Genomic DNA, 14,045 nt, shown 5'->3' with positions numbered 1-14,045 from the left:
TCGTTCGTTAACGAGGGTAGTTAGGCGGTTGACATTTTAATGCAATCAGTATTTTACGTATAAAAATATCGTAATTCAAAATTCAACGAGACATGCAGAAGAAGCACCAAAACAGCACCGACCGTAAGCTACATGCAAATTTAAGCAACAAAAGTCCGAAGTAACATCCATGCCTTTAAACTCTACGTTTACGAGTAATCGATAGGACGTCGCTTCAAAAAACGAGAATAAATGAATTCTATCGATGGGGAGGAGTGCACTCGTCACCCTCGCACACTATAAAGTATATCACAAAATGAAATCTCCAGCAAATAAAAATCGGGTCGGCCAAGCGGACTACGACATCGACACGAGACAACACGTAGGCGAGGGGCGCGGCGCACGCCGGCCGCGCCCCGTACCGCACGCACGCGCCGGCGCGGCGCGGCAGCGAGCCCTCGCGCGCGCCGCCCGCCCGCCGCGTGCCCGCCGCCCCCGCCGCCCCCGCGTCGCTCGCCGCGCCCGGCGCGCCTGCCGCGCACCTGCGCACACGCACACTTAGCCACGCGCGTACCCGCGGCGGCGCACCCCCTGGCTCGAAACTTGTGTAAGCACCGACACGTTTGAGACAAGGACGATACTCGAAAACGTAAAATGAGTCGCGTTTCGAATGCGAGGCGGGACCGACGAGACAGAAGAAGGATGAGGTAGGCGACAGAGGATCGTTAGCCCCGCACCGGGTGTGCGTCGTTAGTGTTAGTCGAAGCGAAAGCGAGGTGAGATGGCGATGCGTAGTGAGGTGAGGGCGGAGGCGGACGAGCTGCGCACTCACCTGGCGCGCTCGTCGTAGGAGCGGCGCTCGTCGGCCTTGGGCGTGGACGTGAGTCCCTCGCCCAGCGCCCGGTTGGACAGGCTTCGGAAGCGATGTCGCACGTCCACGTGCTCCAACGAACCACCGTCGGCCTCCAGCGCCGGGATGCAGTAGAACTCGTCTTCGAAGCAGCCCGACAGCCGGTTCGAGTTCGACACGAGCGAGTTCTTCCGGTGCGCCAGCGGCGTCAGAAAGGGAAAGTTCGTGAACAGCTCCTCGGTCCGCTTGCTCCTCTCGATCAGCGCCGGGATCGTGTTCAGCGATTTCTGCTTGAATATCTGGAAGTTCGCGAGCGGCTGCACCGCCGACGCCACGATCGAGGCCGCCTTCCTCTTGCGGTCGAAGTAGGTCGGCATCGCGAACGAGTGCTCGTCGGCTATCGTGCCGTCCGGCGTAGCGTACTCCTCGCTGGAGGGCGAGCGCGCCTGGCGCGGCACCACGTCCGGCGCGAGGCAGGGCTCGGGCGACTTGAGCGTGCTGTCGGGCGACAGGAACAGGTCCGAGCTCTCCGTCAGCACCGAGCGCTCCAGCAGCAGCTTGGCCAGCGAGCGGCCGTGCTTGCAGGGCGCCAGCAGCGCGGTCGTGACGGTGGTGGTCCGCTCCAGGCGCACGCTGCGGGGAGGGGTGCGCAGGGAGGGGGCGGGGAATAAAAACACTTGAATCAATCGAGCGAGGGGGAGGCGTGTTAGTGACGTGCGGCGCTCGTGTTAGTGAAGCGGTGCGGGGCTGCGCGTCTCGTCCGGCAGCGGGACCTCCGCGAGCCGCGCGAGGGGGGGGACGCTCCGGCGACGATATTGTATGTACAACCTACTCGACTGAACGACGGTCGGTCGGTGATGCAGGATAAAAATTTATGGACTGTATTATATTACAAAACAAAGTTAATAGAAACTTTCTTACTCTTTATCGGTATTCGAAGTCGTTCTATTGCAAAAAAAATTAAATAATCACATATTTAATACAACTAAAACTTGATAAAGTACATGTTCCTTCATGCCGACATGATATGTAGCAGAAGCATGCAATCCTCGTCTTTAGTCTTCCCCAGTATTACTCCTTTAGCAATACACTATTAATTTAGCTCCGTGGTCCAATTATTTCAGGACAATATTAAGTTTCAAACTGTATACCAAATACAGAATGTTCATATAGAATTATATTTCAAGTTTAGGCAAGTTTTAACACACACTGAGAATTACTGCGAACCGATATACATATATGACCTACTTTCCTTAGTAATACAGATCATCTTCTAACATATAATTTGATTTATACAATAACTTAACAACGACCGCACTCGACTATACAAATATTATCGAAGAAAAATCAATACTTAAATACACATTGTTTTTTTAAACCAAAAACCATTTCATAAAGAGTACAACTATCTTTTTTTTTAATCACCTTCAAAACATAGTGTAAAATATAAATAAATTATATTATACAGTTCTACAAGTAATTCATTAGTAAATAATACGACGTATGTCCTATATTACCTGTTGTGATGGGGCCTGGAGTCTCCGGCCGACTCTCCTTCTGAACTCTGTCGGGAGTGCGCGGACGCCGCTGACACTGAGCTACCATATCCTGACGCCTGAAATGTGTGGAAAAAAGTAAAGTATATTAGCGAGCAAATTCTGCAGTAAATGTATTGACGAGTAAGCTGTATAAAACGTTTACATTGTCGGTTGTTTTAGCGGCATTTAACTAATATGAAAATTTTATTATCTTTTTTGTGAAAGGCGTATTTTTTGTTTATTTGTATAACGTAAACTTTTCAAACAATCTCACGACCCAATTTGCTAATTGTTTGTCATTTCGCTACCTTGAGTGAGCGTGATATGACATGATTACACAATAGCTCTAAGTAAATATTTTATATGTTCATTAATTCAAAACTTTATCAGTGTATATGTTATAAGAATATCTCACCTTGCTACTCATGTCACCGGAGGTATTGGAAGAATTTCTAGAGTGTGTGTGTTGCTGCTGTAGACATGTTGCGCACCCCACGCTCACGCCCACGCCCACTCCCGAGCCCACGCCCACTACGCCTGTACCTTGCGACGACACCATGAGTCCTGAAAACCAAGGAGATTGTCCACGATTAATAAAAAGCTTGGTCCTTCGAGCCAGATAAAAAAACTTAGGTCTAAATTTTATTCACCCTCATCCATTACCAAACACATAAATTACTAAAAACAGAAAAACAATAGTTACCATTTAATGAGATGCTTTGATAACTTTCAAATGCTACCAATGTTAAATCTCCATATAATCTCAATTGCAGACAAACACAAGAACAAGTATTTATATGAAAATCAACTGAAACTGATGTTATATTTTAAGTAACGAACAACGTGTTACCGGGGTAGTCAGGTAGGCTGGTAAGAGTCGCCGGCAGCGAGGGCGGCGGGGGCGCATCCTCTGTCTCCGGAGAGGACAGCTCACACGAGGGCAGAGAGGACAGCGCGGGGGTAACTCCCTCTGCAAAGAGTACAGGGCTTTGTTTAAAGTGATATATTTTTTTCCTTGAAGAAATTACAATATAAACACACACACACAATAAGTAAGCAACTTAATGCTTGTATTATAGGTAACAGCCAACTAGTATAGCTAAACTTTTTTCCGATGTATACACATAAATAACATACAATACTCATATATAAATAAATACATACATACTCAGGCGGAAATCGAACCCGCAACGCGCGGAACAGAAAGCAGGGCCACTACAAACTGCGCCAATAGGCTAGTCATATTAAAACGAATAGTAAATATATTAAATCAAAATTACTAGACAAACAAAAATAACGATTTAACATAATCTGAGAAGTGTATTACCATCATTTTGACTTCATGTGTCATTATTTTTTATTTGTGTCTCTTTCACCAAAGTATATTTTCATCAAAGTATATATATGTATTATTTATGTATATTTTCGGTACTAAGGTATTTATTTTTATAAATCTGAAGTGATTGATGGGTACAGACTACAAATCTGTAGATTTTGCAAATTAAAATCAGGAAAAAATGTTACGAGTAAATTTTCCTCCTACTTCCCACTTCCTGTTTTCCTTTTAAACGTATGGCTTCTAATGCACTGCTAATGCTTTACTCACCGTAGTTCTTCTTCTTGGTGAGCGAGCCGAAGCCCGAGCTGGCGGTGGACGAGGCGCAGTCGTCGTCCGCCGCCGGCGCGCTCTCCGAGCCGCTGTCGCCGCCCGTCTTCTCGGGCACCTCTTGCTTGCGCTCGGGCCTGTAATCGGTATTACGAATGCTATAAGAATTGTCGCAGTGAACATAGTAAATCAATTGTGCACCGTAGGAAATATCTTCAAAATAATAGCCCGACTGGGGATGTACCTAAACCTAATAGAAGATTGCAACCAAATAATACTGGTTTTCCTATTGTGAGTAAGGTAACCAGTTTTTGAAGATGCGCTATATTCACAGCGGTAGCTGCGACAACGTGCGTCTGGCATCGGCAACCCACTTTTAAGTTTACTGGTGTTGTACTCGTCCATGACTTGCATTAACCGCTTGTTAGCAGATGAAAATACGTAGATACATCTTTTAAGTAAAAAAGGGACTGAATTGTATAAATCGTATAAAGTATTACAAACGAAACATATAGATGTAGCACGCATATGTTAAAACTGCAATCGTACAGAGTACAATAAATTATGCAGAAGTACACGTTCTTCTAGAAATTTATCATATGCAATCGACTGTTTGAAAGAATACAATTCAACATTTTTCATTTAATAACAGTACAGTATCATCACATTAATGGCCTATCGCAGCACGTTGTTGGACATAGGCGGAGGCCACAAGTTCGCGCCAAAAATGGCGTGAACTCATGTGTGTTGCCCATATCTAATCATCACGCTGGGCAGGCGAGTTGGTGACCGCAGGGCTGGCTTTGTCGCACCGAAGACACTGCTGCCCGTCTTCGGCCTGTGTATTTAAAATCCAGCAGTTGGATGTTAATCCCGCCATCGGTCAGCTTTGTAAGTTCCAAGGTGGGAGTGGCACTATGTTATACCTTAGTCGCCTCTTACGACACCCACGGGAAGAGAGGGGGTGGCTATAATCTTTACTACCGTAACCACACAGCACAGCACAGTAGCTGGTTAGAAAATTGTTTAACAAACTGGACGTACACTTTAAAGAGCGGGTCCCCCGAGATCATGTTCATTTTGATGCGTATCCTGAGCACCGAGTTGTCCTGCCGGCGGCGGGGGTCGTACCCCTCCAGCAGGCAGCGGCGCGTGGTCTCGCCAGCGCCCGCCAGCTCCGCGAGATTCACGTCGCAGAAACCTAGTTTCTGGTACGACCTGCCACCTGTACCAACACGTAATTTATACTACAGAATAGATCATGTGGTTTTACTTGTGTTTATGTTTGATATTTCTGTTCATTAGATCTCAATGAGGAGTTTAATAGCTCTTCTCCTAATCTCACAGCATAAACAAGTTTCTAAACCAAAATTTTTATATTTTAAATTAATTAAAAGTAACAAATAGAATCTTTCGCTTTTTTTAAAAATGATATTAGTTACCTAATACCCGACCAGTCATTCTACATTCTATACATAATTTTGTATTTAAATTCCACGAAAGAAATCTGTTAGTCGATTTTTGTATTTTTTCAAGCAATTCAATGAATTAAGAACCTAATTTGGACATTAAAATTCACTAAATAATTTCAGCCGCTTGGATGACACGCCCGCTAACAGACAGTAGTAAATAACGCTAGTTTAAGAAAACTGTTGCGCAAGCCGGACAACGTAAGCAAACAACGTTTATAAGCAGGAAGTTATTTTCTGTTAGACAAAACGTTTTTTATCATCCATTACGTTTAGTTGTGGTGTGATTCGATGAAATGCAGCTTAAATAAACGCCGATAGCGTGACTAACGAACTGAAAAAAAACATCAGAGTTTCTTAAAGACATCGATATTTTGTTGGCAACTAACTAGTTCGAAAACTCGCGAGTTGCGCTACTCAGCTGTGAATGGTGTCGACGATTTTCTAAAGAATATTATCGAACCCAGTGGATCGGTTCGCACGGTGCCAACTTTTACGGTCTTATTGAGGAAGTATTGTCAAGCTCAGTATGGAGTTCGTTGTTGGACGTCTTATGCAACGAGGGAACTTTTTAAAACTTTTAAGAGATTTTATACATTTAAGTAAGACAGAAAATTTACAGATACATAACATAACGTTTTTATTTTAAAGTTTTCGTTAGGGAAAAGTATAGGTTTCGTTTATTGACTGATTAAGTCTGTACAAAATATGTATAATAATTGTCGTTTACAAAAGTTTGATAAAAATTTAGTTTTTTTAATTAAAAACAGCAGTGTTACCTTTGCATTCCTTGCGAACGGAGACGCGCAGAAGCGCCGGTTCGAGCACGCCAGTGTTCGCGTTCGCGCACATCTTGCACACGAACGAGAAGTTCGCGTTCCACCGCACGGCGTGCTTGTGAACCTCCTCCCTGGGAACAAACGGATTACACGATAAGTGCTTGTTGACACGATTGATAAACGCGAAGGTGCGTTTTATAATATTGTTTATGCTCGCAAAAGAAAAACAATCGACTTCAATTTATATCGATAAAAATAAAAATACAATCAAATTGAGAACCTCTTTTTTGAAGTCGGTTAAAATGAAGAAATTTGACGTCAGTGAAGCAAACAGATATAAGCGACAATCATCGTTATAAAATCGTTTAGTTCGAGCTTAATTTAACAAACATCATTGTAGTCAGTATAATTCTTCTCATTATTGTAAAACTTTAAGTAAATATCGCCCTGACACTAGTTAAGTAAAACAATGAATAAGATCAAAGACGGACCTAAACTAACAAACGTAAAATAAATATTTAGCTACACTGACAAAGGATTATCACAATACTATTTCATCACACACTTTATATTTTAATTACATACTATAAACAATTCTTGCACCGCGTTGGCGCAACCGTCACAGCTCTATGGATTGTGCCGGTTCCGCTGGCGGTTGCGGGTTCGATCCCCGCACATGACAAACATTTGTATTGGACATACATGTATTTGCCGTGGTCTGGGTGTTTGTGCAGTCCTTGTGGGTCTCCCCACCGTGCCTCGGAGAGCACGTTAAGCCGTCGGTCCCGGTTGTTATCATGTACACCTGATAGCGATCGTTACTCATAGTAGGCAATATATCCGCCAACCCGCATTGGAGCAGCGTGGTGGATTAAACTCTGATCCTTCTCCTACATGAGAAAAGAGGCCTATGCCCAGTAGTGGGATATTACAGGTTGAAACGATGCAGGTAAATAGTAAGTCTTATCGCCGCGACTGCCACCGACATATCTCGAGACACGAATGATTCCGAGGTGTCGATAATGTCGAAAACTTAGGCGATAATAAGGATATAGACAGGGAGCGAAGGTCACTGTCAGTTCGCTGCAACATGCTGGCTCGCAGATTTGCACGTTGTACAGAAGATGTCAAAATAACTCTTTTTAAAGCCTTCTGCCAATCGTTTTATACGAGCAGTCTGTGGACCAGCTATAGCTTGCGTGCTTACAGTGACCTCCGCGTACAATACAATAATGCGTTCAGGATGCTGCTGGGGCTGCCGTGGCGCTGTAGTGCCTCACTGATGTTCGCGGAAAGGCGCGTCGATGACTTCAAAGCTATCATGCGCAAGAGGTGCGCGTCATTACTTAAGCGTTTCCGCGGCAGCCACAATAGTATTCTGAGAGTATTTGTAGATAGATGGGAGAGTCCAATGCTGCGACATTGGATAAAACTCCATGTGATTTGAAAAAAAAAATGTATAAATATAAAAACTATTTTATATTTATTCTCTGTTGTTGTACTAACACTAGGTTATAAGAAACATTGTTACTAACACTATATGGGCTAGTCCCGAAATAAATGTCATTATTATTATTATTATTATTATTATAAATGAATCTCCAGTAGTCTTGTAGACGTCATTATTCACAAAAAAAAATAGTCTTCGTTCGGCTATCTTCATAGTGTACTCGTAGAACAACGAAAACGGGGGATGAAAAATAGATGTTGTGTGATTCTCAGACCTACCCAATATGCATACAAAATTTCATGAGAATCGGTCAAGCCGTTTCGGGAAGAGTTTAAATACAAACACCGCGAGACGAGAATTTTATATATTAGATATATATACGGTCGAATTAAGTAACCTCCTCCTTTTTTCAAGTCGGTAAAATAGGAGAAGGTTTTCAATTCGACTGCATTTTTGTATGTACCTATATTAACCTCACAACTTTTTACTGGGTGGGCCGATTTCGATCATTTTTTTTAGTCGAAAACTAATACTTTTCTTGTGGCCATTTAAATTTGATCGAGATCCGATTACTACTTCTTGAGTAATCCTTGATAACGCGCATCGACTTGACTATTTTTTCATCAAACTACGTTGTATTACTTGACGATGTTATTGAAGTCGGATTTTTTGTCGTTTGCGAGCAAACACAATTATTAAGTTACATAAAACCAACAGCTACTCTAGAATAAGGAACTATGCTAATAACATCTCATTGAAGCACTACAAAATCTTAATGAAAAGGAAATTTATGATAATGAAGCATTTACTAAATGCAGCTAATTTGATGTATAAATAAAAAATACGGAACTTTAGTAGCGGTGGTTTAATTGTTATAAGTCGACGATAGTTTGGTATAATTGTCGCCAATTTTTTGGCATTTAGCCTGAAGCTCACGAGCATTTGAAGCACAATAGAGGCGACCGAGGGCCGAGCGCAGGGTCAAGTACTGCCCGCTCTTAGCGCGGCGAACAGTTCCAGCGAAACTGTATTGTCTGCGAGCTAAAGACACCTGATCACGATGACGTTACACTAACCTTTCGGACGGAATCTGAATGTGCGAAGTTATGAGTTAACTATGTATAGTGACTTTGTAATGATGTCAATTCGGTTGGTAAAAAGTTTTAACAATTTTTCAGGGTCAATACCTAGTTTAACATATATATAATATATCACTACATAGTATAAAACAAAGTCGCTTTCTCTGTCCCTATGTATGCTTAAAGGTTTAAAACTACGCAACGGATTTTGATGCGGTTTTTTTTAATAGACAGAGTGATTGAAGAGGAAGATTTATATGTATTGTACATGCATAATATAGTAGAGAAATACTGGTAGTTTTTGCAAACGTGCGAAGCCAGTGCGGGTCGCTAGTTAAAATTAAAAAAATTAAAATAATCATTTAAAAAAAATCTAAAACAGTCGGCTAAGTTAAGTCGGCTTTTTAATATTAGTAGACTAGATAGAAAGATACCTCCATATGTGGGTTGATATTGATACAGGCTGAGTATCATCATCATCATCAGATTTATTAACGAATTTACCATCAATGTTTTTTTTTTTATAAGTAATATACATCCACGGACTTTTGAACCCATGTCCTTTTTTATTTCTGAAACATGCAATTTTCTTTAAATCAAGGTAGGCGTTACTCAGCAACATCATTGTTTAAATTAGACTAACTTAATGTCTCCAACAGAGACGTGAGTCCACCGACCGGTTGTTATTCTAACGTATGATCAATTTTTTTTTAACATTAATGTTATGATCTTTTAATAAGATTTATTTGACGATCGCATGATTTCATATCTCCCTATCGGAAATCGTAACCAACCCTTGCTAGGAATTAGTCATTAGGCTGCGTGTCAGAGGCGACCGGAAATGACCGATAAACATGCTCTTCCAGATCACGATATATGTACGTATTTTGATATAACTTTTAAAAGGTCAGCGGGTTACATAGAAATTAATTCAGGAATTTATAATATTTGTATAACACTAGGTTCACAAATAAGCGTACGGCTCATTTGATGGTAAGTATTTGCAGTAGCCTTGCAGGTACTTACATTAGATGCAGATAGTGCAGTATAGTTAACTGTAATAGTATATCTAAACAAATAAAAAGTGTAGTAATACTGTGTACTTATTTATAAATAAATACAAAAACTATGTTTTGAAGGGTCCGGAGACTCATTAAAGAAACAAGAAACGACCAGCCCACAAAAAAAAGCTATAGTGCCTACACAGACATTTGTCAGGTGCGAGCATTGAACCGGCGATCACTATCAACGCCACGGCAACTGCACCGTAACCGTCTCAAATCTTAGTACATAAAATTATACTTAGTTATAGTGACTATTAAAAATAAATAGTAGTTAAAACGCGAGGGGGTCTGCTCCTCGCCTCGATTAATCTTTTAAGTAATTAATTTGAGCTGCCCATTCGTCTCGGGCAACTATAGTTGACTGATCGAGAGTGTCGGTAATTAACAATATACTTTATTTCTTGGAATACATTTATTTTTAGAAGACGCCAATTTCTCAATGAAAAATAAACTAACAAACATACATGCCATTTAATTGTACTAGACTAGTGACTTTTACATCAACTTACAAGAATATATTTACTTTATTATTATTATTAATTGTACAATCGATTAATTAAATAGACATGTTACGTACTGTTATAACCCTGATAAGTTAGCCTTATCCCTTACCTGTCCTGCCATTTCAGCACCTTTCCTCTAGAACCCTCAGACGCCTGCTCCTCCCAGTCAGTTCTATTCCTGCCTCCGACTCCGACGGTCGTATTTAAAATTCATTTCAAATTCGTTTTATTTAAAAGTATTTCCAGTTTTGTGAATATTCCTTTTTTTAAAAAGAGGCTTAACCAAAGTCTTATAACAGTACGTACAGTCAGCACAATTTTATATAAATCCGTCAGAGTCATCATCAGCGAATCGAGTTTTACTTTTCTACTGTCGAAAACATATTCTATAGAAGACCATTTTGGAACTTTATAAAGAATTGTTTTATATTGCCTATTAATTACAATGATATTTGATTTACTCGAACGGCCGGGAACGGTCGTCGTTCGCGACGCGTAACAAGAGTTACGAGACGAAGAACAACATTAATTACCTTAGTTGACGGCACTCGGGAGACTACGCGATACTGATGTATGGCTACGACTTCTTCTCTTTTAATTAGCCTCTAGCTTTATGGTAAAATATGTTTCGATTTCATTCTTTTCTCTCTTAATTGTATTCAAACAGTCACTTTTATTTAATATCCACTCTAAAAAATTACTGCATAAATATTTTCCAAGTCAAATTTCCGAAATAAAAATAACAACAGCACACAGGCAAACATAATTTATTAAATATACTTTATAATTAGTATAGTCGTCGCTAGGTGAAGTTAGTGAAAATAATTGACGACGCTTACATTTTATTTACATATACTAGCTGACCACGCAAACGTTTTGCCATACATGTTATTAACACCCCCTTAATTCACCCTCCCTTATAACTTATGGGTATGACAAATAGATGTTGGCCGATTCTCAGACCTACCCCATATGCACACAAAATTTCATAAAAATCGGTCCAGCCGTTTCGGAGGAGTATTTTAACTAACATTGTGACACGAGAATTTTATATATAAGAGAAATATTATATTACTTAGGATAATGAATACAATATGAAGTGTTTTATAGTGCATAGAGCAGAGCTGTTGTCGAGATGAGTTAATTGCGATTATATGCAGTGTCCGCCCTGAGATACTCAGCGAGCGACAGATTTATAGGTATCACTTAATTTAGGCTCGATGGCCAGCCTACATGGAAATATTTAAATCTTCTATTTATAGTCTAAAGCCCAACTATTAATGATATGAATTTTATTATTTATTATTAATAGTTGTAGCTAACCATCGGTTAACGATTACTTCGCCTTTATCATCAAATCCTGATACCATACAAGTGTATATCTGTCGACGTATGTTCTTATGAAGGAAGTATCAAATATATTGCAAACTAGAAAATAAAAATCATTCATAATTATTACACAAACTACATAATTTAATATATTAATTAAAAACAGATAATACTGAACAGTATATATATTAAGACAAATTTTATGTACCTACATATAACGTTCTGGATTGTTCTGATATCACTAACTGTAATTCCTAAAATACAATAACTACAATTAAAATTTAATATCAAATTGGAATCACTAAATACAAATCGTATGAAGTATGCTATAAACAATATTAGCGTTAATAATGAAAGAAGAATAATTTTAATTATGCTAATAAATAAATAAAATATAAAACAAGAATCACCCAAGTCTGAAGTAAAATGGTAATGAAGTAAATAATTTCAAAATTGAAATCACAAGCGTTAAACGATAATTAAGTTAACCAATTTGATATTGAAACAGATTTAATTGAATGATAATTGGGCATATTAATTCGAAATTCAAATTATTGAAGGTGAATTACCAACGTATTAAATTCAAATTTGGAATAATTGAAGTCGAACGGTAATAATTACTGTGAGCATTCGAAATAGAAATTATTGGAGGAGATATTACAGTAGCACGAAATGGATATTTCAGCCGGCTTCAAGCACAACAATCGTTGCATTATGCAAGATGGTACTCTCGCAGACGAGAGCGAGCGAGGAGACACTAGCGTTAACGCTAGTCATTACGAGTTGCGAAGTGTTCCCATTCCGTAGTTTTACGAGGCACTCAGTACGTCACGACATAAAGTTGCGGCGCTTCATCGAAACAGATGGACGTACAGTTCCATTAAGGTGAATGAGGACGGTGAACTGTCTGTTAGTATTAGAACGAGATAAAATCGCTAACTAGAACTATTTAACTGACAGGATTACGGCGCTAGTAAACTAATTACATTTAAGATTTAACTGAGAACTGTATGTCTTGTCTTGTCTAAGAACTAACACAAGAGCTACGATCTATAAGATATTTTAAGAAACATAAGTTCAATCTTCGATACATTTGTTCAAAATGTTACTACTTTTCAGAATTTTTATATTCGATAAAGTCAAATTCTAATTAAGTTATCATATAACATAAGGGCGATTATAATGTCACTCTTCACACATATAATTACACCGATTTAATTTAAGGACCATGAGCTTGACTTAACAAAACATCATAAACGTTGTCTGCTCTACGAGTATAACAGCTGTTATGGCAATTGACCAGCTGTGTGTTATACTTAAATTTAACAGACTACTATGTATATGGTAAGATTCCCATCATTGCCTGAAGGTCTCTACCTCTATAAAGACGAAAGGTCAGAGCTTAATTCATCAAAAAAAAAAAAAATGAAATAAATCTCTATAGATTCCTCGCAACGCGGTAGTAACATAACCCCGGTCAGCCGTACTCATGTACAATCGGAGCAAGGCCGCGGGGCGGATGGGCCGGTGTCGGGTGACAGAACATGGCTAGCAACACTGTAATAATAATAATAATTTGTGTGCAATATATTTACTAGTCTAAAATGAATCGTTAGACCAAAACCCGAGTAAATAGGATACTACGTAATTACCTCCAGACCGGCGAAAATATGGTATAAAATAAATAGCTAACTAATGTAAACATAATAGGTACCTATACAAAAACCTGATAAGAGCGGAACGATATTACAGTGTTATCTTTGTAAACTATTCTGGTGCATTGGTGCAAAGGATCCCTTGAAACCAACTCTCCGATTGTTGCAGAGGTAATTAATTATCCTTGTGGGTTTCACCACGAAAGCATGTCAAGCCGTAGCTTCGTATTGCTATCACAGACACTTGATCATTACTCTTGATAGAGATGAACGCGGCAGATTAAACTCGAAATCTTTTATAGAAAAGTGTCTTAGTTCAATTACACAATCTTAATTAATGTTCTCTGAACAAAAGCCCGTAAATTTTCAGAGTACAAAACAACTATATAGGAAATGTTTTACAATTGCATATGTATGTCTCGATAGCTGATTTGCGAAATCTAACTCTGGAAACTACACAGGAATGTATGGTAATTGTATGATTAATACAAATCTATCTTTACCTAATGAGAGACGACCTTCGCGAGTCCCCTTCAGTTGTTTTAGCAGCCGCTCCGATTAATTTAACTGAACAAATCAGAAGAGTGATGTTTTTAACTGACAGCAAAATATATTTGCTATTTAAAACTTATCTACGTGTTTTAACAGAATATTCCGAGTTTATATAAAATATGTTCCCGAATCAAAGTTAGTAAACATTACTTCAGGAACTTGGTTAACAGGCTTTTGATAAATTTTTTGACG

The 14,045-nt window shown here is 39.5% G+C and overlaps 1 protein-coding gene across 1 annotated transcript in view; it reads right to left on the bottom strand.

Moving 5' to 3' along the window:
* The window catches only part of LOC123662599, a 59,951-nt gene that overhangs the window by 2,123 nt on the left and 43,783 nt on the right, over positions 1–14,045 (bottom strand). The window contains exons 2-9 of the mRNA XM_045597422.1: positions 6,222–6,352; positions 5,018–5,198; positions 3,974–4,110; positions 3,218–3,337; positions 2,783–2,931; positions 2,347–2,444; positions 812–1,462; positions 357–521 (exon numbers count right to left, since the gene is read on the bottom strand). Of these exons, the coding sequence (XP_045453378.1) occupies positions 357–521; positions 812–1,462; positions 2,347–2,444; positions 2,783–2,931; positions 3,218–3,337; positions 3,974–4,110; positions 5,018–5,198; positions 6,222–6,352 (1,632 nt within the window). The remainder of the gene's footprint in view (positions 1–356; positions 522–811; positions 1,463–2,346; positions 2,445–2,782; positions 2,932–3,217; positions 3,338–3,973; positions 4,111–5,017; positions 5,199–6,221; positions 6,353–14,045) is intronic.

Source organism: Melitaea cinxia, chromosome 2 (assembly GCF_905220565.1).
Source record: "Melitaea cinxia chromosome 2, ilMelCinx1.1, whole genome shotgun sequence".
In the NCBI taxonomy this organism is placed as follows: domain Eukaryota; kingdom Metazoa; phylum Arthropoda; class Insecta; order Lepidoptera; family Nymphalidae; genus Melitaea; species Melitaea cinxia.
Note: the sequence above shows the minus strand (reverse complement) of the source record. Positions and strands in the feature narration are given on the sequence as shown.